Source organism: Sus scrofa, chromosome 13, assembly GCF_054392235.1.
Source record: "Sus scrofa isolate SSC_HxYL_T2T_F1_AM1 chromosome 13, Sscrofa_HxYL_maternal_Yorkshire_Landrace_v2.0, whole genome shotgun sequence".
Taxonomy (NCBI): domain Eukaryota; kingdom Metazoa; phylum Chordata; class Mammalia; order Artiodactyla; family Suidae; genus Sus; species Sus scrofa.
The window spans coordinates 91,073,548-91,096,358 of record NC_139395.1 but is presented as its reverse complement, the minus strand read 5'-3'; the positions used below and the strand labels follow the sequence as shown (position 1 = coordinate 91,096,358).

Below are 22,811 nucleotides of genomic sequence, written 5' to 3'. Positions count from 1 at the left end.
ACAGTTGTTTAGAAGATGAGAAGGAGGTGAGTGACTATGAAGTCTCCACCACCCTCACAAGACCTGTGACAGACGTCGGAGGTGGGGGCCTGGTGGGCTCACAGGCTGGGGAGGGGAAGGGATTCTAGCACAGGCACGGCCGTGAGTGCAGACGTAGAGGTGGAAGGGGCACAGCAGAAAGCAGGCGCTGTGGTGGGAAGCTTGGCTGGAGAGTTGGTCACGGGCCTCCCAGCCGCGATCAGGAATTTGGGCTTTATCCCTTTGGTGGTGGGGTGCCCCTGAGGGGTATTAAGAGGGGCCTGGGATGATCCATGTGCATTGCCCACCAGATCTTCTCATTGGCCCATCATCTATTTCATCTGCAAGGACGTGCTGGCCTTGTCGCTCTAGCATCACGACTGCGAGGCCCATGGGTTCAATCCTGGCTCTTTGGCGGTCTGCACAAGAGGCTGCAGGGACTGTTACATGATTAGATTGGGAGGAGATGGGAAGGTGAGCTGGAGTTCTGCTAGGAATTCACATCATTTCTCATTTCATTCAACTTCTAATCTGAATTAGAGTGGCTGCATTTGCAGCCACAGCCCCCGTCCAGCTGTACCCCTGTCTTCTTGGGCCTGATCATTTTCACGAGCCTCCTTCTCATCTTCTCTCCCCATGGATTTCTTTTCATCAGCTTTTAAATGTGCTCGAAAATTTCCCACTAAAAAATAACAGCCAAAGGGAGCCTCGTCCAGCTACTTCCTTATTTTTCTTCTCCCTTTCAAAGTCAAGCTTCTTAGAAGATTGTGATGACTCTCTTTTCAAGCCAGCCAGCATCTTCTGCTACCAGCTCTGCTGATGCTACCTTTACCAAGGTCACCCCTGACCTCCTGCAGCCAAACTCATAGGCAGTTTTCAACCCTGGCCTTACATTAGCCTCCTTGGCAGCACTGGGCACTGGGGCTGCTCTTTTCTCCCTGAGAGATTCCTTTGGCTCCACAGACTTTCCCTCATGTTCTGGTTTTTATTTTGGCTCCTGGAGGGGCTTCATCCAGACCCTTGTGAGCCTCCCTTTGCTGGGACAGATTTATTTTATTTTATTTATTTTATTTTATTTTATTTTATTTTATTTTATTTTATTTTATTTTATTTTATTTTATTTTATTTTATTTTATTTTATTTTATTATCTTTGCTTTTTTAGGGCCGCACCCGCTGGATATGGAGGTTCCCAAGCTAGGGGTCAAATCAGAGCTACAGCTGCCACCTACACCACAGCCACAGCAACTCAGGATCTGAGCTGCTTTGGTGACCTAAACCACAGTTCACGGCAATGCTGGATTCTTAACCCACTGAGCAAGGCCAGGGATTGAACCTGCATCCTCATGGATACTAGTTGGATTGATTTCCACTGCACCATGATGAGAACTATTTTATTTTATTATTTTATTTTATTTTATTACTTTATTTTATTTTTTTTTTTTGCATTTTTATGGCTGCACCTAAAATCTTTTAAATAGCACCATTCCACATTCACCTACTCTTCTTCCCACTCTCACATTCTCATGCAGGAGGCTCTTACTTCCCGTGCCTTTGATGACCATCTAGCCAAAGGATGGCTCCCAAACTCCATCTTCATCCTAGATCTCTTTGCTGAATTATGAATTCCTGTGTCCAGTGGCCCACCAGGAACCGATATTTATATTGTTACCTTCCTCCCCATATCTTCTTCCTTTTGAATCCCTTATTTCAATATCAAAATCCACTCAGATGCCCAAACCATAAACTTGGTGTCATCCTCAACTCCTCCTTCCCTGCCCTGCTGACAGACAATCCACCTCCACCTTCTGCTGGTTGAATCGATCCACTTCTCTCCATCCCTAATGCTAATCCACACCCCCAGCCAGGCCCCCATCATCTCTTGCCTATGTTGTTACACCAGCCTCCTAGCCAGGCTCCCAGAGTTGAATCTATTTCCTTAACTCCATTCTCCATTTTGTGCCCAAAGTGATTATTGAAAACAGAGTTCCCTTGCCTCAACCCACTTTCCACCAATGGTATTCAGAACAGATTCCTATGTCCTATAAGACCTTTCATGATCTAGCCCTTGCCTACTCCTCCAGGCACCCACACCCAGCATCTTGTTCTCCAGCCCTGTGGAACCGCCTGTGATCCCACATACTTTAATCCTCGCTGCTCCCTCCTCCTACAACACTAGTTCCATCACTAACATCTTCCTCTTCCCAATTTGAGAAGTCCTTTCACTCCTCGGGGAACCTTTAGCAGATCCCCCTCAAGAATGCCTTCTCTGACCCCCTAGGACAATGGCAGTGCCCTTCTCTGGGACCCGATAGCCATGTTTATTCATTTCCCCACCGACATTATTTACAAAGATGAGTTCTGCACTAGAGGTGGTAGCTGGAATTTGTCGTCCTATTTTATGTCAGAAAGCCATTTCCACAGCTACGGTAGTTCATAATGTACATGCCAAGATGAGTTTGCAGATCAGAAAAGGCAATTGAAGCCATATTAGAGTGAAGAGAACCTCTCTCTTTTAGGAGAACAGCATAGCATGGCTCAGCATCTCAGTAGCTTAGAAGTGGCTTATCTGCCCATCATGTTGTTTAGTTTTCTTATTTCAATGTATTTTCTCCTGGTGAATGGGGGGCGGGGTGTAGAAAATCTTGGAGCAAGCGTGGCTTTAGAAAGATAAAACAGCTCTTGGAAGAAGGTCTCAGTGTGCAGAGAGTGGCAATGATGCAAATAAAGTTTCCCTGGCCCAGAAGTCCTGTCCTTTCTCTCTGCCCAGCTGGACATCATCCTGGAGGAAGCGCAGCCTTGTTCTGCTTTCAGAAGGATGTGCTGCTCACTGTGCTTCACTGCCCTTCTGATTTGCCTCTCCTGTCCCGGGGAAGGTGCCGCTTTCATTTCTGCATCTCGGGAACTTTGCACAGTGACTGACACTCGGTGGGAGGCTGCTTTCCCGGCTGGTGCTCTGGGAAAGTTCATGACATCACATTAAAGATGCAGAGTTGAAAAGAAGTGTGTTAAACTTTAAGAAACTAAAATTAGAAGAGCCTACAATTGATCACAGTTAAGCGTGAGGAAGATTCCAACCAAATATCTAGGGATTAATTTCTTTTAAAAGCACATTGTTTAAGGTCATGCACCTCTGTAGGTGACGTATGACATGTTAGACTTTCTCAACTCCAACTTACTTAAGTCATCAAATAGGTTTTGGGCAACTTCTTTGTGTGAGGCAGCGTGTTGGGTGCCGGGCACAGAGGTGAATAGGATGAGCCCTGTGTCCCCTCTCACGCTGGGGACCACTGGAAGATTCTCTCTGGGAATGCCATGTGCCAATCATGACTCCCAGCAACAGAGCCTGTGATGACATGGTCAGCCCAGGAAGGTACAGGTGTGGCAGGGAAGGCGTGAAGGGCTCTTCTTTTCTCTCAGGTGCATGGTCCAGGTCTACCTGCTATTGCCCATGGGGCTGTCCATCCCACCCACCCCAAATCAGGGTCTGCAGAACACATTGTCCCCCACAGTCACCCCCAGGTGCTCTCTGTGAGGGACCAGGAGTTTGTTCTCAAACTTCAGTGCACCTCTTCTGTTCTCTGGAAAATTGCGTCTCAAGAGACCCCTTGCTGGTGAATACTTTGCCATTTGACCCGATCAACTTGAATGACCTTCCAGTGTGAACTTCCTCCATCTGATGACCGTTATGTGACCTCAGTCATTCCCCCCCACCACCATCCCCCAGGCCCATCGATCTTTTAGACAATACAAAACCTCTGGCTCTTTTTGAAAATGACCCTGTGACTCCTCTATGAACTGAAAGGTGTGGCAGTGAACGAAGGGCCCCCTTTGACAGGGATCTTAAGTGCCCTCAGAGCCTTCCTGCTGGCAGTGAGCACTGGATGGTGCCTGCTTGCTGCTGGGGCCCCGTCACACAGCACTTCTCCCTTGCTTCACTTTCTGGGGAATTAATCATGCTGAGTCGCGTGAAACCAGAGCCGCCATCATTTCAAAAATGATAATGAGGGCCCCAGGCCAGCTCACAAAGGCCTTCATAGACCAGACATAGCTGTTAACATCGTTGTTAATTGATGCTTCATGGGTTCTCACTCTCCGGCCTGTCTTGTTCTTCCTGCCCCCCATCATTCCTGGAGTCCTAGTTCTCAATCCTCACTGGTTTCAGTTCTCTTCAGAAATGGATAGTCAAGGGAAACTTTGAATCCTCATTTGATTTAAATTCTCCTAGGAGTTCTTGATGTGAAGCAAGTGACTGGCACTGCACATAACTTGAGGAGAGATACAGGGAGGTGGAAGGAGGCCTATGATCTTCGTAGTATGGGCGCCTGTTCAAATCTCAGAACTTCAGTTATTTTCAGATGATGCCGCAAGCACATACTCTATAGATTTATCTACTCTTTATCCATCATCCCTATATCCCAGTACAGGAGAGGAGCGGGGAGAGGGCACAGGGAGGTAAGTCATAGTCTCCAAAGCTTTTCCCCAAATCGCCTTCATTCCTATTATTCCTGATCAGAAACACTAATTAAGCATCTCCCACCTGCCTCCTATGTTGTCCCCACCCCCATGACACTTGGTGGCTGCAGGTGTGCCTGGCAGAGGTCCCCTGAGAGCCCTAGCCTGGGCTGCACAGCACAGCTGTAGATTCTATCTCTTCAGCCTGGCTCTCAGGGCCCCAGGCCACTGACCACCATGCAAAGTGCACCTTTGAGAAAGGGTCTGAGGAGTTCCCTGGTAGCACAGTGAGTTAAGAATTGGCATTCTCACTGCTGTGTCCAGGGTTGCTGCTGTGGCATGGGTTCGACCTCTGGCTCAGGAACTTGCACATGAGTGGCCAAAAAGAAAAAAAAAAAACTTTACAAGAAGAGAAAAGATCTGAATTAGAACTAATTCTCGGCAAGATGATGAGGCAGCCTGTCTAACTGAAATTCAGGGGGTGGGATCTTGCTGCTAGCAGCCTTTTCCCCAGAGTGCTCTTTTGAGGGTGTGAGTGAAGTCCCCTGGGGCCAAAGCGCCCATGGGCACAGATGCCTCATGCAGGAGACCAGTCTCTCCCATCCCTCAAGCCCATGAGTGTGAGTGAGTGTCCATTCCCTTCTTCCCGGGTAGCTCGAGAACCTCGCTGCCTATACCTGAGTCAAGGGTTTTATGTCACTAACTGTTAGGAAGTTAGGTTAGCACAGATGCGGTCCCTGGACCAGCAGCATCAGCACCACCAGACACAGGAGAGAATGTCAGCACCACGAGACATTCTTGGGTTCCCCTCCTGAGATCTACTGAACTGGCAAGAGTGGGATGTATGTTTCAACACACCCTCCAGATGATGCTGACACACAACCCAGTGTAAGCCCTGCTGGAATGAAAGTTAAGAGCACGAGTCACAGAGCCTGAGCCAGGCTCCACCACCGTGTGATCTAGGATAGGTCTTTCTCTTTCAGTTTCCTCACCTGGGAACAGGGGACCATAAAGCATCTGCTAAGAGTTCATACAGGTAAAACACTCAGAAACGTCCCTGGCACGGACAGTCTGCCCTGGAGTAGCCACCACCCACTGACTATACACATGTGGAAACTGAGGTCCACCCCGTGCTCAGAGGGAATGCACAGGGTCTCACTCATCACAAACACACTGCACTGGGGGCGGTGGAGGGGACCAGCCTGGCCTGTGAAGCCTTGCTCGGCATCTCCAAGGAAGAGGGGTGTCCAGACTTGATGATGAAGACCTAGCCTTAAAGCACCCTGGCCTTTAGGCTTTCTCCTTGTGTACTTTGAGTTCTTTCTCTCTTTTGTGGACAAACCTAACCAAAGGATGTGACATGGCCTTAGCTTAACCTTGCTTTGTCCATAGCCAGAAGGTGGACTGGCCTTGGTGGAGGCACAGTGAGGATTTCAAGGCTGCCTGAGGAATTTGGTGACCAATTAGAATTCATTCCCATGGAAAACTTATAGTAGATTTGCTGAATTGCCTAGGTTTGTAAAACATGGCATGGATTGAGGTCTTTGGGGTATTTAGCAAATTGTGCATGGAACTGGGAAGCTGTTAATAAGGGAAGTTTTCTCTTCTACATGCTACATGGCTGGAGGGGGGCCCTTTGCCACCATATACCAACCTGCCAACAGTTCTGTCCCTCTTCTCTCGCCCCCTCTAAGCAAAGAGTGGGGCTTTAAGATGGGGCTCCCCTGCATCAGAGCTGTACCTGCAAACCTATGAGCCTCTTTGAAGGGGCCTCAGAAGGTAAGAATCTGGCCAAGTACAAAGTCACCTGGGTATAGGGAAAAAGCCTCCTTTCACCTTAAATACTTGTGAAAAAAGCAACATAACTACTTTCCCTGCCTCACACACCCTCCTCTGACTGTGTGTTCGAAGACCCTCCCAGCACGCAGCCTAGAATAGTCTTGAGTTGTGTTCACAAAATCAGCCTGGATATGACCTTCCCAATGCAATGTGTAAACTGGGCTCAGGGCAGACCATGTACCTGTATTACTGGTGATTATATTTATTTGCCAGTGACTTCCTATGCCACTTATTTGAAGCCTGGGAGCCTGCTATTTATTTAGTTCTTCCTTTGGGTGACAGCGGGGAGGGTGAGCGCACATACGCTGCTTCTCAGGAGCCCCGAGGTCCAGGATGTACTCCCTCCGTTCCCTATCAGGGGACGAAGGGTGGTTGTTAAGGATTCTCCCATCGAGGAGGGGTGGTGGTGGGACTCACTGGCGTCTGGGAACACACACTCTGACACCGTTCTATGTAAACCCGGACATGCTTCTGCTCATTTTAATTAGACAGATAAAATTAGCAAGGAGATTAAGGTCAAAGGAGAAATTAAAAATATTTAAATGTTAGGTGGAATTTACAAAAGTGAATTGAACGATGAGGTACAGGAAGGAATGCAGAGAAACACAGACATATCTGAAACATTCCTCGGATGCCACGCGGCTTCAGCCAGTCCCCAGACTGGGAGGAAGAACTCTCCGCCGCAACCTCTTGCCTTGCAGATTCCAGGGATGTGGAAGAACATTATCCAGAAACACCTTCCTTCTCCTTCTCTTCAGATGTTACCACGAATAATAATGATCAGTCAGTGTCATTCTACAATGGCCCACACTGCATCCAATTCAAATGACTCACCTGTTTCCTGTCTGAACTCACAAGCTCTCCAGAGTTTTTTTTTTCCCCCTTTTCATTTGATTTTTCTCCCTACTCTCTCTCTCGCCATGAAGCCAATAGGCCAATTGGGCCAACCGGAAAACCAAACCAACAACTCGCCCGGGCCCCTTTGAATTTTCCAGGGGCAATGACCTCCCAATTCTTTCTTGTTTGCATCTGTTATGGACAAGCAGTCATTTTATAACACAGACATACATAGGCGTGCCCTTGCACACGGAAACAGGTTTTTCTTTTTTTTTTCTTTTTTCTTTTTTTTTCCAATTTGTGGTTTCTTTCTCCTTTTTGCAGAAAATGCAAACAAAAGAAAAACAAGGTTTTCAATTGAAGGTACATCTCTTCTTCAATATGAAGACATTAATTGAATTGGTTGGATCCCCCATGCAGTGGTCAGCAAAGTCCTTTGGCAACTGACAGAACATCTGGAGACGCAGGAGCTGGGGTTTGTTTGAAGAAACTTCCCTACACGAGTCATGAGCAAAGGGAAATGGATGTGGGAGAAGGGAGCGGACTCTTGGGGAGGAGGACAGAAGGAGAAAAGAAAAGAACGTCATTGGTGAGGAAGAAAATGGGAAACTGCCTCTGTTTCTTCCCTTTACCTCCTTTCCTTTCTTCCTGTCGGTGCATGACTCCAGCCCGCTGAGGGTGCAGGCTGAGTTCACTCTTGGTCCCCCGATGCATATTGTTTTCTCTTCACTTCCTCTGAGCATATCGCCTTTTCATATTTTTATTATTACATAGTTGGTTTCCCATGGCGTCTTAAATGTGTGTCTGTCGCTGAGAAACAAAGACTGCCTCTTAGGAACAGGTCCAGTTTATTCTTCATGGATGAGAATGCATTTCTCAGCTGAGAGGCCAGTCTCTCCCAAACATTCCACGGTGGTCCATCTCTGGTTTTCCCTTGAGCCTGGTCCTTTTCCTTCCTCTCCTCCCCACGGGAAACAAGAGTTCTCAGGCCATTGCCGTTGGCGACTGACTCATCTGGACCCTCATAGACAGAATGCTGTTCAAGATCTTCTTCTGATGACCTGCCAAGGTGACCCCTATTCTCAGGAGGTCTCTAGGAGGGAAAAGCCACAAAAGAAGGCATTTTAGTGCTTTTCACAGATCAAAACTCATCTTTGAAGGCAAGCTTCTGATAATAGTGAGGTAGGCAAATAAAAGTGTGTTTAAAATCTGATGCACCCAAATTTACCTGAGTCTGGCAAACAACTAAATAGATAGTCTCTCTCTCTTTTTCTTTTTGGTCTTTTTGTCTTTTCTAGGGCTATACCTGCAGTATATGGAGGTTCCCAGACTAGGGGTCGAATCGGAGCTGTAGCTTCTGGCCTACGCCAGAGCCACAGCAACACAGGATCCGAGCCATGTCTGTGACCTACACCACAGCTCACAGCAATGCCGGATCCTTAACCCACGAGCGAGGCCAGGGATTGAACCTTTAACCTCACGGATACCAATCGGGGTTTGCTCACCACTAAGCCACAATGGGAACTCTCTTGTTCAATTTTACTTTCTTCAAGTAGTGGCCTCATCTCCAGGGCCCCCTCCAGCTTAGAGAACCCTGGAGGCACTGCACCTTGTTCCTTACCAGGGGGTTCTGGAGCAACCCTTTTATTGTTTCCATGACCCTTAGGTGGACTAGAACTTTCCTCTATCCTTTGTTAACACTGCATGCACACACTGTATGGGGCTTTGGTTAGTCTGTGAAGTTTCTGCCTAAATCAGTGATTGCCCACTGTGATTGAAAGATGTGGGGCTTGCCTAGTTTTCTGATGTTTTCCCCTGAGTTTCCATCTTCTGCCCTGTTTGAATTTTAATGTCATAAATTTTTAAGAAGGGTGATCTCAAAATAACTTTCAAATATCTGCCCAAGGAGGAATCCAAGGAGTATGTTTCAGATAGGGATTTGGACTGATTCATCTTTGAGCTCTGAGTCTTAATATGAACAAGTTCATGGCTTCTATTTGACTTTGGGAAGACCATGCATCTTTCTTTAGTTAATAATATAACGTTTCTTGAGTGATTCCCATGTGTCATATACTAACTCATTTATTTTCATGGAAGCATTTCATAAAAACTGCCAAACCACTCAAAGTCAATGACAACAATTTACCAGCAATCATTTCTCATGTGCGTTCTTCAGGTAGACAATAGACCAAGAGCTTCACATGGACTATTCCATTTACCTCTCACCACAAACCAGTGAGATGGGCACATTTAGAGACAAGGCAGGTAGGGCACAGAGAAGTTAAGTGACATACTCAAGATCACACAGCTAGTGGGCAGTGTGGAAACGGGGTTCACTTTCAGGATGGTCTGGTTCTCAGCATCCTTGAGGGCCGCTTTCAGAATTCTTCTAACTTCCTGACTGTATTCCCTCCAGAACCCCCATCCCAGGACAGCAGACCACTCTGCACACTGTGCAAGAGATCTGAGGGGAGGCCCCTTGTTGGACCTCCAATCACAATGTCTGGGCCCTCCTGACCCCCTCCTTTCAGCTGGCGATCATTCCCCTGAAGGCTGGAGCTGGTCTAGATTGTTAAATTGCGCACATCTTTTCTGCACTTTTGAAACGTATTCTTGGATTTTGAATTCACAAATTGCCCCACAATCTATTTAGTTACACATGTTCTTTTTCTGTCTTTTATCTCTCAAGAAGCAAATGAAATTGCTCCAGTAGTGTGTGGCCATCTTTTTTTTTTTTTTTTACTTTGAACTAAATCCCTTAATTTTCAGTTTCACTTTCCTTTTATTCTTGCCCTAGCTCTTTTTCGCATGGCTGTCCCTGGACTGAGGGAATTACTTCACTTGATTCCTTCAGTTTCTGGGGGATCAGGCAATGACCATCCCCATACTCAGCCACATGACAATGGGAAGCAGGTGCAGCCCTGCCTTCAGGAACCCCCACTCTGTCCTTTAATCCAGGCATTCATTTTAGCTCTGCAAGATGGGGAAGCTGGTTTCTCCACCAGTAAAGGCTTATTTTTAAATTTTTTTTTTTTTTTTTTTTTTTGCTTTTTAGGGCTGCACCGAAGGCATATGGAGGTTCCCAGGCTAGGGGTCAAATCGGAGCTACAGCTGCCAGCCTACACGACAGCCACAGCAACTCGAGATCTGAACCTCGTCTTCAACTTACACCATAGCTCATGGCAACACCGGATCCTTAACCCACTGAGCAAGGCCAGGGATTGAACCCACGTCCTCATGGATTGGTTTCCACGCACCACAGTGGGAATTCCTTATTTTTTTTATTTTTGATGTTTAATAATAATTCTAAATGTCAAGGACTTTCTTAGGCATCACCAGGAAATGAACTTAGGTTTGGAAAAATGAATTCTGCTATTTAGCAGGTCCAAGGCTAGAGGCTCATTCAAGCCATTTCCCTGGAGCAAGTGAGTTTCCATGATTCTGGCAAGAATATGCCTGACAGAAGCAAAGCTGGACTCCAGGAATATTGACTGCTGAGCAGGAGCCCCAGACAGATGCCAAGTATCAATAAACTGCCCCTCTGTGGCTCAACTGCTGGAGTGAATGATCCCCCCTCCCCTGAGACTCCCAATTGGCCCACCCCAGGACGGAGTCCCAGCACCTGGGACCGAGCCTGACATAGAACCGGTGGCAGTGTTTGTCAACTACCAGGCGGACTGACCGATGTGCTACCAGGCAAAGTGTGTGCCACAGGCCACAGGCCACCAGCCTCAGTACTGTTGGTATACACGGCAGCTGGGCAGCTGGTGAGGTCCCTGCTGGTGTGGGTTTGTGTGTGTGTGTGTGTGTGTGTGTGTTCAAAACTGGACCTTGCCAACTCTGGTTTAGTGGTTCTCAAACTTTGCTGCACATTCGAATCATCTGGGGAGTTTTAACTCCCTGTGTCCAGGTCTGACCACACACTAAATAAATCAGAAGATGTGACCATAGCAATCAGACCTCACTAGTTTAACGACTCCCAGATGACTCCGTGTGTGTGCAGCAAACTTCAGCCCCGGGTGGCCCTGGGAGGACAGGTGGGAGCCTATGGAGCCAGCAGTCAGGAAAGCAGGCTTCAGCCCCCACTTTGTCACCTCCTTTCTCCATCATTGACAGGAAGAAGTGGCACTAGATAGAGATTTCCCCAACTGCAGTTCCAAAAAACCCTGCCCTTCTGAACTATGGTTCCATGGCATTTAAGAATTTTACATGGGTTTCTTTATTTCAGGCTTTCTCCTGGCCTTTACAATGCTAATACTTGGAGGGAATCTCCAAGAGAGTGATAAAGTGCTCCGTGTTTCCCAAATTTATTTGACCAGGGATCTTTTTTTTCCAAGGAGAACCTATTAACATTTCTCGGAACCGGTGCTACCAGAACATTCTTGGGGAGATGATGGACTATCTGGGTCTTTAAGATCCTTTCTGGCTCTCCTCTTCTTCGAATAATTTTAGTTTTTTTATTCCTCTATGCTCCTGGGGTAGGGGCTGCAGATTGGAAAATAATCTGTGGGGGATGGAGACATAAGGCTTATTTACAAGTGCTATCGAAGTGCGGATGCAGGCTCCCCGAGCTTCGGAGCTCACTGCTGAATCAGGGCACCGCCTCTTCCTGCTATGTGGTTTAAAGTGCTGGCTGGCTGTGTTCTTTCCATCTGGATGCTCTCTTTGATGGGCTGAGTTTAAAAACTTAAATGGAGGAGAGACTCTCGGTGATTAGGCAGATGACATATGGCTGTGACTTTGAAGAACTCTCATTTGGGTCCCAGAGTGGAGCTGGGCCTCCCCTCCCCCGCTCCTCTGACTTTCCAAGTCACTTCCCCACCACGCCTGGTTCTATATTGAGGTAGTGCTCTGGGGATGAGGCCAGAAGGTGGAATTCGCACTGAGGGCCATCGCAGGGAGGGAGCCTCCAGCCCCCACCCTGACTGAACGAGGTGATTTCCATCACTTACTCGGATGTCATCTGGGTGACCAGCTGGAGGGAGGTGAAGCCGGCGGTGAGGAAGCTGTCCCTGTACTGGACCATTTTGATGGCACTAAGCCAGTCATCCACGGTGGTGAAGGCCGTGAAGTCTGGAATGGAGCGGTCGAGCAGGGGCTGGGAAGGCCTGTAAGACAGAAGGGAGCAGCTGACCCCACAGCTTCAGGGGGGCATGGGCAGAGCTGCATTCTGGGTGAATGGCAGACTTCACAGATCAGCAGCCCCAACGGGATGAGGATTAGGGGGGGAAACTTGGCCTGACCCTTCCTACCCTACACAATCCCGAGCTGGCATGGTTCTCAAGGCCAGGTGGCCAGTCCCCCCTGCCTCTGGGCTCTGTCCCTTGCCAGTCAGTGCAGAGAGGCAGACCGCACTCTGAAGGAGAGAGACGGACCACAACTCCTTTGTAAGCTGCAAACTAAGAGCTTCACAACACAGCAACACCAGATCTGAGCCACGTCTGCAACCTACACTGCAACTCACAGCAATGCTGGATCCTTAACCCACTGAGGGAGGCCAGGGATCGAACCCACATCCTCATGGATACTAGTTGGGTTCTTAACCTGCTGAGCCACAACAGAATCTCCTATCTTGTTTACTCTATATGGCCAGCAAGGGCACAGTGCTTAGTCCATAAGCACCCAATAAACTTTAATCAAAAGGATGAATTTACAAATGAGTTAACACTGCAGATGTAGATGAGTGATGTACAGCTGACAGTTGCTGACAGTAGCTGACAGTTCTGTGCATTTGCTCGTAACAAATCCAATTGCTGTGAATTTCTTTGTCCCACGGCAGTTAGGACCACTACCTGCTAATAGGTTGGCGGAGGTTCCAAGTCTGCAGCTCCATCTGCCTCATGCACTGGTGTGGTTAACTGAAAGGGTGGCTTCTGGGAACAGGACTGCCCAGAAGTGGGGTCTCATACCAATCAGATCAGATACACTCAACTACCACAAAGCCCAGTGCTCAGCCCAGCTGAGGCCAATGGAAGATAGAGACCCAGACAGGTATCTCAGTGTCTGGCTACAGCCCATGCTGGAGGGAGGGAATATTTCAGAGAGACAGAAAGAGGAAAAGGAAGGGAAGAGTCTTGAAACTCCTTCCATCAGTGGATAAGCTCAGCCGCCTCTTCCTTGCTCTCAGTTAGACTGAAGGCTGGTAGCATCCCTGTGGGCCCTGATTAACCGTGAGACCACCCACCCCTAGGACCCACCCTGCTCGCTAGACTCACACTGCGGTGATGGTTGCCACAGTCTTGAGACTTGCCGGGTTCCGGATCATCTTGTCCAGGGTGTTGACAATCTCTGCGAAGCGGGGCCGGCTGTTCCGGTCCTTCTGCCAACAGTCCAGCATGAGCTGGTGTAGAGCAGCTGGGCAGTCCATGGGTGGGGGCAGCCGGTAGTCCTGCTCAATAGCATTGATGACCTGCAGTGACACACATGGGAACGGGTGTGACTGGGTGAGAGTAACTGGCGGGTCATTCACAAATTAGACTCTGAGAATGGAGCCTCCTCCACCCGGGTGCGCTCATTCTGTGTGCCTGTATCTCAAACTATAATAGATCTTTCCCCCCTAGTCCGTGGGCTCCCAGAAGCAGGGTCTGCATCTTATTGCTCCTGTGTGTCCCAAGCACCTGGTGCAGGGCCTGACACACACTGGATCTCTGTAAATGTGTACTGAAGAATGAGCTGGTAGGAGTTCCCACTGTGGCTCAGTGGGTTAAGAACCTGACTAGCATCCAAGAGAACAAGGGTTAGATCCCTAGTCTCACTCAGTGGGTTAAGGATCTGGTGTTGCTCCAAGCTGCAGTGTAGGTCACAGATGTGGCTCAGATCTGGCAGTGTTGTGGCTGTGGCTGTGGCTGGCAGCTGTAGCTCTGATTCGACTCCTAGCCTTGGAATTGCCATATGCTGCAGGTGTGGCCCTAAAATGAAAAAAAGCAAAAAGAAAAGAAAAAAAAATGAGCTAGTGAATGGCTTGAGCCTTTCCTTCTTTGAGAGGCTTCTGGGCCCAACTCTGTTGCACTGGCAGCTAGTGGCACGAAACAATGGACGTGGGAAGCCTAGTGAACCTAGAGTTACAAAGGATGCTCACCAAAGCCCACTGTGGCCTCATCCTTTCATCCCTACAGGAAGAGGAAGGAAGGAAGGATTGGCATTTGTGGAGAGCCAACCTCATGCCAGAGGTATCTGTTTACTAAGCAGTATCTGTTTTCAGCATCATGAGGCAGCAAGAGGAATCAGGTTGAAGAGAATTTAGTCAAACAAACTGGTTCAGTACAACGATGACTGACAAAAGTGGAAGTAACAAGGTGATCCAACATGAATATCTCCAATCAGGTTTCGTTAATGTTTGCAGACTCCAGGGGATCATTTTGTAAAAATTTTTGGATCTTTAAGTACTTTTTCTGTTTCTCAGATTGTTGTACTTTTTTTTTTTATCTTTTACTTCTTAGTTTCCAATTCACTTAAGTCAACTATGCCTCCTCTGTGCTTTTTGTAATAGCACAAATAATTGTTAACGACCCAGTGCTAAACATAAATTTATTATGGAACATTCATAACACAATGGAAGGCCTGGAATACAATGCAGGCCTTAAGATGTTGCAAAAATGTACCTATTGAAATGGAAATATGCTCACATTGTAGTATTAGGCAAAAGAGCAGGCTGCCTAAGTGCAGGTATGCTGTACTCTTGCTTTCGTTAAAAAAAAAAAAAAAACAGGAATCAAAACAAAAACCAATAATTACATACATGCATAGAAAAGGCTTGGGATGGATATATACCAAGGAGCTAATGGTGGTTGCCTCTCAGCAGATAGAAACATGAATGCCCTTTGTGTTTTGCTTTTTGTTTGTTTGTATGTTTATTTTCTGTAATAATTAGGCATTTATTTTACATTAGAATGAACAGTTAAAGCACCTTTAGTAGCAAAGGAAATCATTGCGAGCTCAGGGATTTTCAAATATTTTTGCCTCTACTTAAAAAAATGTCAGATTTATTTCAACTGATTATTCTTTTTTTAACTTTGTAAATTGGTCAGAAAGTGAATATTCTCAATCGCTTTACATTTGTACAATTTCTGTGCACAGGATACAGGGCATGATATGGGGCATGAGATAATATAATAACCTGAGGTCATTAGAGATAATCAAGGTGTATTATTCCTTCTATTCGAAGTGGCAGAAAAACAACCATACAAACTGTATCAATATTAGCTACTTTATAAAAAAAATAAACGGCCCCTGAGAACATGTACTTTGGAATAATACGTTGTACCACCAACAAATGTTGATCTTGGCCAGACTGCTGTCAATCAAATTACCTGCTGTCCTCTAAGGAGGGTATTTTAGCCCTATTTTCCCCGGGAGGAAATGGATGCACAAGCAGGGAAGTCATTGACCTGAGGGCACACAGCTAGTAAGGGACAGCTGAGAAATCACAGAGATACCTGAGTTTATGAGCTTAAGTTCGGAATACCCTGAAGCCCCCTTTTCCTAGGCTCTGTGGGGGTGTCGTGGGAACCTCAGCTTGGAGAGCAGTCTTTAGAGCTGTTGACTGCCTTTGCGGTAGGAAACAGGGGTGTGGAGCTAAACCCCATAATCCACGAGGATGAGTAGCTGAGTTTATAAACTGGCACCTTTTCTAGCTCCTTCCAGGCAGTCAGATTGAGGGGCCCTGTCACAGAGTCCCTACACAACATGGAGACAAGTGAGGTTACCTTTGACCTCTTTCTGGATTGCCTAAGGACACGTTAGGTGGGACCAGCAGGAGGGGCCGGTGTCCAAATTCACCTTCTCGTGGGGTTAGGGGTTCCCACAGTCTTCCAGTGCGGGGAAGCTCATGTTCCCCTAAACTTCTGCCATCGCTGCTCAAATTATCTGATGGCCAGAGCCCAAAATACTAATGCCCACCCCCCGACAAGATTCCTTTCCCCTCTGCCCATAAGAAGAAGAAGGAGCACTGGAGGCCGGGTCCTTCTGTGGGGACACAGTTCCGTGGTGGGACCAGCTCACCCAAGCATTTCTGACAGTTCCGTGGTGGGACCAGCTCACCCAAGCATTTCTGGCAGAGCCTCAAAACACAAGGAACCCAGGAAGGCATGGACTCTTCTGCCTGTGAGCTTTAGACTGGATACCACTTGGCCACTTTTCCCTCATCTCCTCTGCAAGCCACCTCACTGGAGTTTCTGCAAGACCATTCTGGCATTTTTTTTCTGTATTTCCTCATCTTTCTGGTGCACTGACTTTCTTTCTCTCTCTCTCTCTCTCTCTTTTTTTTTTTACTTTTTTTTTATAGTTGATTTACAATGTTCTGCCAATTTCTGTGACCCAGTTATATATACATATACATTCTTTTTCTCACAATTATCCTCCATCCTGATGACTTTCTTTTAAAAAGGACATCAAAGAGCCACTGATTCCTTCTCCCTGAAGGAGCACAACCCCATGCGATGTGCTGGTGACAGCGTGTCATTGCCACTGGGGGCACAGTCCTCGGAAGTCTAGTTTCAAATCCTAGTTCCATTTCATATTAGCTCCAGAAACTTGGGAAAGTCACTTGACTTTCTAAAACTGCACAGATGGGGTTGTTAAAAGGATTAAGTGACACAATGAGGCAATGAGGGGTGAACATCACCCATGTGAATCACAGGAAGAATTCCATTGTCACATGGAGGCTGTCACTGCTGCCAGGGGAGGTCTTCTCTGCAGAGTGTTGCTCTCCTGCTGCCACAGCCACTTGGAGGTTCAGGAAGATACTGTTTAAAAAGCACCAAGCATGTAGTGGGGACTTGTTGAATGCTACATCCCTAAAGTTCATCTTTCAGGACAGAGGCTAGGAGAATCTTCTCCCATAATCTTGTTTACAAAATGAGACTTGATTCCTTTTGCTATTTCTTCTACATAAATTGACTGCTATTACTCAAGTTGATACTTGGGGGCATTGATGCTTTTTGCACATTTGGAAAAAAAAAAAAAAAGGTTTACCCTCATACCAAGTCATTACTTGGTACAGGTAGCATTTACCTTCTCAGATCTTTCTTTGAAGCACTGTGCCTTTGGAGATGTTCATTCTCTCCTTAAGGATCTGGGTGATTTCTAAAGGTTCTAAGCATATATCACTTATAATCAAATTAAAACATCATTATTTCAAAAAAGCAATTGTGGTCCTCTAATGGGGCTTTGCTATCATTGCTTGTCTCTCCTGCTTGATGGGCAGGTGTGAAGAAAACAGGAAGGAGGTGGGAGAAACACTTTTCAGTCCAAACGCCAGTGAGTGCATCTAAATTTTGTGAAAAGACCCTGAGGTTGTGGGCAGAGGGTGTCCTAATGAGCAGAATTGAAAAAAATCAGAGCGAGGAGTTCCTGTTGTGGCTCAGTGGTAACGAACCCAATTAGTATCCATGAGGTTGCAGGTTCAATTCCTGGCTCTGCTCAGTGGGTTAAGGATTTGGCATTGCCATGAGCTGTGGTGTAGGTGGCAGAGGCAGCTCGGATATGGCATTGCTGCGACTGTGGTGCAGGCCAGCAGCTGCAGCTCTGAGTGGACCCCTTGTCTGGGAACATCCAAAAAAAGAAAAAGAAAAAAAGAAAGAAAAATCGGAGTGAGTCCTGGGTCCCTCTCCTTGGACCATGACAGGATGAGATAAATGGGTCTTGAAAAGACTGGAGATTAAATTGAGATCAGATGGTGTTTCCAGAGAGAAGGGGACATGGTGGTATTATCCAGGGTGAGGAACTGTCACGGGGCAGAATTGACTTACTTTGAAAGGTCTGCGGCACCTCTCTGGGCCATCTGAAGGCCAGTGTGAGCAAAGATCCTGGGGCCCCAGGAGACAGGGACAGGGTAGGGTGAGGCCTGCTCTCCCATACCTTGAGAAGGCAGGTGTGGGGCTGGGGGGAATCTAGGAGCAGGTGGTCTGATCCCAGTTGCCTCCCCAGAGCTGGGGGGGAGGGTGGGGAAAGGCCGGAACTCCTCCAGGAAAGGAGCAGAGGCCCTCCCTTTTTTTCCCTCCTGTCCCCAGCAGGGCTCCTGGCTGTTCCCAGACAAGTGCTTCCCATTAGTGAGATGGGCGGTGGGCGGGCTTCCTTGACCTTCTGCGAGGAGAGTGAAGTGGAGGAGCTCAGAGCTGTGGAGGAACCAGGGCAGAGGGGGTTAAGCTGAGCTCTGATGTTTCAATAAAACCACAGCTCCTCTCCACAGACACTGCCACTCTCATTATCTCTGTCAATCAGATCCAAGCAGTAGAACTTCCAAGTTCTCTCTCTGGCTGACAAACTCTCTGTACATGTTCAAAGACCTTCCTGGGCTCCGGAAGCCCAATTACCAGCACTCTGACTTGTCTCTGCAATTCTCTTTCTTAAAGCCTTTCAATTGTCATCTGTAAAATCCTTTACTGCCACCACCTCAGTGGTTTCTGATGAGTCGGGCTATAGCCTGAGCTGCTGGGAGCCCCTCCTGTCGCTCTGCCAGGCCAGGTCATAAGATGCCTTCTGAATGGGCAAAAATCACCCTCTGCCTTCCACAGAGAGAGAAATGGTACTCGGGACACACTGACTGGCTTTATTTTAGAGAAATCCAACAAAATTCAAATAAGCTGCTACTTTGCAGATGTTCTTATTCCCTCTGAGTCCCAGCTCAAGCAATAAATATCTGCAAGATGTCCTTACCTGCCCCCCCCAAATATTCCCACAGCCCCATGCCTGTGCCACTGGGCTGTAAACCCCCCAAGAATAAAGCCAGCAAGCACAATGCTTAGTCACAGTTAACGGATACTGAGTGTTTGTTGAATAAATGATTTGGGAATTCTGAAAGTCTAATATCAGAAACTGCATTTGTTTTCAGCATAGGTGAATGCCTTTGCGGAGAATATCTTGAATGTCAAAGCTTGCCTGTCAGACAGTTTCATAATCCATTCTATGTGTGCGGAATTGTTCTTAATCGGATTACAGTCTCTGGGCAGGACAAAATGGATCTGCTGTTTCCAGCTAACGTTTGTCCCTCATCTAGCTGGTGGTACAGACGGAACCAGGGTGCACTTGATTCTGTGAAAGCAGTCTCGGCATCAATTCTGACACTTACAGATTTGACATGCTATAGGAGCAGAGGCAAAGCATGGATAATCAGAGAAAATAGGGGATCTAGACGCCACACATGGTTGGCATCGGGACCTGGTTATGGATGCAGCCATTTCACCTGCTCTGGGCTGAAGCCGTTCTGCCCACGGGAGCAGGAGGCACTCATACCAGGACCCAGCTCCTCTCTCCTCTCCCAGGTCTCCAACTTTCTCAACCTTCTGAGCCAACAGCCATGGCTGGAAACCTCTGGCTTGATAGAAGGGCTGGGGACAGACTTCTTCAGTTTACTGGTGTCTCAGAGCCTACCCACCATAGAAATGCTTACAAGTGGCTGCTTTCCCCATCTGGGCTGGGCCAGCCCTGCTTCTTCTTGCTTGGAAGTTGGGAAAGATAATAACTTCCCCCTACCCAAGATGAAGGAAGGAGCAAGCTGAGAACAGAGGTTTTGCAGGCATTGCAAACTGTAATCCTCTCAGCTCCAAGAGAAGGTCATATAGTCAGATAACAAAAGAGGAGTGGGAATTCCCACTATGGCTTGGCAGGTTAAGAACCTGACTGGTATCCATGCAGATGTGGGTTCCATCCCTGGCCTCACTCAGTGGGTTAAGGATCCAGCGTTGCCGTGAGCTGTGGTGTAGGTAGCAGATGTGGCTCAGATCCTGTGTTGCTGTGGCTGTGGTGTAGGCTGGAAGCTACAGATCCAATTCAACCCTTAGCCTGGGAACTTCCATATGCCACAAGTGTAGCCCTAAAAAGACAAAAAAAAAAAAACCCAAAAACCACAGAAAAGAAAAAAAAAAAGGAGTGGTCCTGGGGGAACAGCCCAGGGTGCAAGGCAGGGGTGAAATTCCAGGTAGTACTGGACCTTATCAAAGCAAATCATCCTCTAAAGGCTTTCCACCTTTTAGTAATTATGGAGCAAAGGGTCCCATCTGGAACACTCCCAAAACACCTCTGTTTAAAGCATCTCAGAGGACCCTTCTCTTTCCTTTCTGCCTTTCTCTTGTGGGTCGCTGAAAGGGTGTTGATGACCTCCGTTGCGACAGGTCCCCTCCTGAGGCCCGTCTGTATCTGCCTGGCTTTGGGACTCTCCCTCAGCACCTCCTTCACTGACAGGTGACACGGGCTCCCAGAAGAGCAGATTCTCAGGAAAGAAGCACCCCTTACAATTAACTCCTCTCTTGAAAGCTGAAAGGTGCGAGTCCCCAGAAGCTGCAGCTGACTCAACACAGCTCATCGGTCAGAGCAGAGCAGCTAGAAGCCAGGTTCTGACCAGGGCTGCTTCCCCTCCATCACACACAGTGACAGAGGGCACATAGGCTGGTGCTCTGGAGAGGGGCAGAATTCCCTGATTAACTTCGGGCCTGATCTATTCATGGTTCATGGCCATTCAGAACCAGCCCATTGTCTCCTGGGTTGGCCTGGGCACCTTACAGGCTTTGGGGTCATGGGGAGCATCGCATCTCCCTGCTGGGCTCTTTGATTAGCTCAACCATTGGTGCCATGGGATCCCTGTATCCCCTGCCCTGGACACCTCACATTCACATTCTGAAGCCTCGAGAAGAAAACAGAGAGATGGGTTTGGAAGGCCACGGGCCATGGGACCCCTAGGGTGGGGCTTGTGGTAGCCAGGTGCCGCTGACACTCACATCTTGGTTGGACATATCCCAGTAGGGTCTCTCTCCAAACGACATGACTTCCCACATGACGATCCCGTAGCTCCAGACATCGCTGGCGGACGTGAACTTGCGGTAGGCGATGGCCTCTGGAGCCGTCCATCTCACCGGGATCTTGCCTCCCTGGAGGAAGGAGAAGACTGGTCAGCCCAATAGTTGGGTTCCTAGTCGACGGTGGTGAGAATAAACTGGGCACACGTGTCCTTCCAGCCCCACCCCCATGTCTCGTGAATTAGGATAGTCAGCAGGGCAGTCAGTGTCCCCGTGCAGGGCGATCTGCGGGGCTGAGCCGTCTCAGGTCAGGTGTGGTCACAGGGCACCACATGAGAAGTGGTGCCTGGGGCTGCAGCTGCATTTGCCCCCTGGCTCCCTACATCCTGGTTCTAATGTCACTGTGGGTGGGAGAAGTAAGTGAAACCAGCATAAAAGCACTGCCACAGGGAAGTCCATGAGATCAGCCACGTGAGCCTGACAGGTGGGTGTGGCAATACCGTCCCCCAGTGTTGCACACATCATGAAGCAAAACAAGTAAAAAAAGAAGGCAGTGACCAGTGACGAGCAATACCTCCTGGAACCACCCCCCCCCCCCCGACTGCAGGATCACACTGTATCGCTCCCTCTGCCCCCCTTGCCTGTGCCCCACCCCGGGGAACAGTTTTCCGTATTCTGCAGCCTGCAGGCAGCCCTGGCTGCCTGGGTTTAACAGTTTCAGTGCTGAGAGATGCAAGCTCTCCTCCCAGCCCTTCTGTGCAGGTCGGCATTGGAGCTGCAGATACGCTTTTCCAAAGAGCCGCTCTTAGGTTTGTTTCTCGGTCTGTCTTGCCCTCCGACCCTACACTGGCGGTTTCCAACTTGGCTCTCTGCTTGGCCCTTGGTTTGTCTGCCAGACCTTGACCTGTTTTGTTCACCTAAGGGATTGATGTCCAGCCATCCATTCATTCATTCATCCGCCCTGTTAACAAACAGGCCCTGAGCACCACTTTGTGCCAGGCCCCCTCTCTGAGAAGCTGGTGTCCCAGAGCCGAGCTGGCCAGGGGCCCTGCCTTCAAGCTGCACAGGGTGTGGGGAGGCAGACCAGAAAACAGAAACTTAAGACGTATTGTTAGCAAGACGGAAAGTGATGAGGGTGAGGCCAAAGGGGATCCAGGGTGTTCTGAGAGCCAGAAGAGACTCCTTAACACAGGAAGGGGTTAGGGAAGATGGCCAGCAGCAGTCAGAGGCGGCAGTTTCCCTTTGGCCAGGTATGGATACCTGTACTATCCTTTTCTACCTGTGTGACCTCTCTGTGCCTCCATTTCTCATTGGAAAAATGGGGGTAAAGGATTGCACTTCCATAGTGGGTTGTGGTGAGGATAAGTGGATTACTACCAATCTAGTGTGGGAGAAAGGCCTGGCATACTGGGTCCATGATGTACACGTGGTAACTAGTTAATCAGGCAGAGTGCGGGGAGGAGGGACGCCCAGGCCGCAAGGAGCATGTGCGGATGCTGGGGTAATGGAGAGAATGGCAACTGCCAGCAAAGTGGGCCCAGGACTGCAGGAGCACAGAATTTTGAAGGAGGAAGTAAAGAGAGGCCGACAGAGAGCAGGGCATGCTCTGCAGTACACTGATGCCACTCCTGGGGGTAGAGTTCATCCTTCTCCAGAGTAAATATCATCCTCATTTTCAATTCTTCACGCCAAATACCGGACTTCACTCCCAATGCCTGGGCTCTGCCTCCATAATGCATGAGACCTGCGGCTCCCTTCCTCCCTCCCCTTCTCAGCTGCCTCCTGCCTTGGCTGAAGGAGGCTATTTTTACACTGACCGTCCTCACGATCTGTTCAAATCACCAGAGATACATGTTGGACTTTAGCAAAAATACCTTAAAAATGTACAAGTGGTTAATCTGAGCACAAGTGAGAGAAACAGGAGCCAAGTGCAA

At 48.2% G+C, this 22,811-nt stretch overlaps 1 protein-coding gene across 2 annotated transcripts in view; it reads right to left on the bottom strand.

The window, feature by feature from the left end:
* Positions 1-6,757: 6,757 nt before the first annotated feature.
* Positions 6,758-22,811, bottom strand: part of EPHB1 (EPH receptor B1) — a 450,445-nt gene continuing 434,391 nt past the window's right edge. For both annotated transcript variants that reach the window (XM_021069481.2, XM_084987281.1), the window contains exons 13-16: positions 20,860-21,009; positions 13,363-13,556; positions 12,100-12,255; positions 6,758-8,240 (exon numbers count right to left, since the gene is read on the bottom strand). In XM_021069481.2, coding sequence (XP_020925140.1) covers positions 8,132-8,240; positions 12,100-12,255; positions 13,363-13,556; positions 20,860-21,009 — 609 coding nt within the window. In that variant the 3' untranslated portion in view covers positions 6,758-8,131. The remainder of the gene's footprint in view (positions 8,241-12,099; positions 12,256-13,362; positions 13,557-20,859; positions 21,010-22,811) is intronic.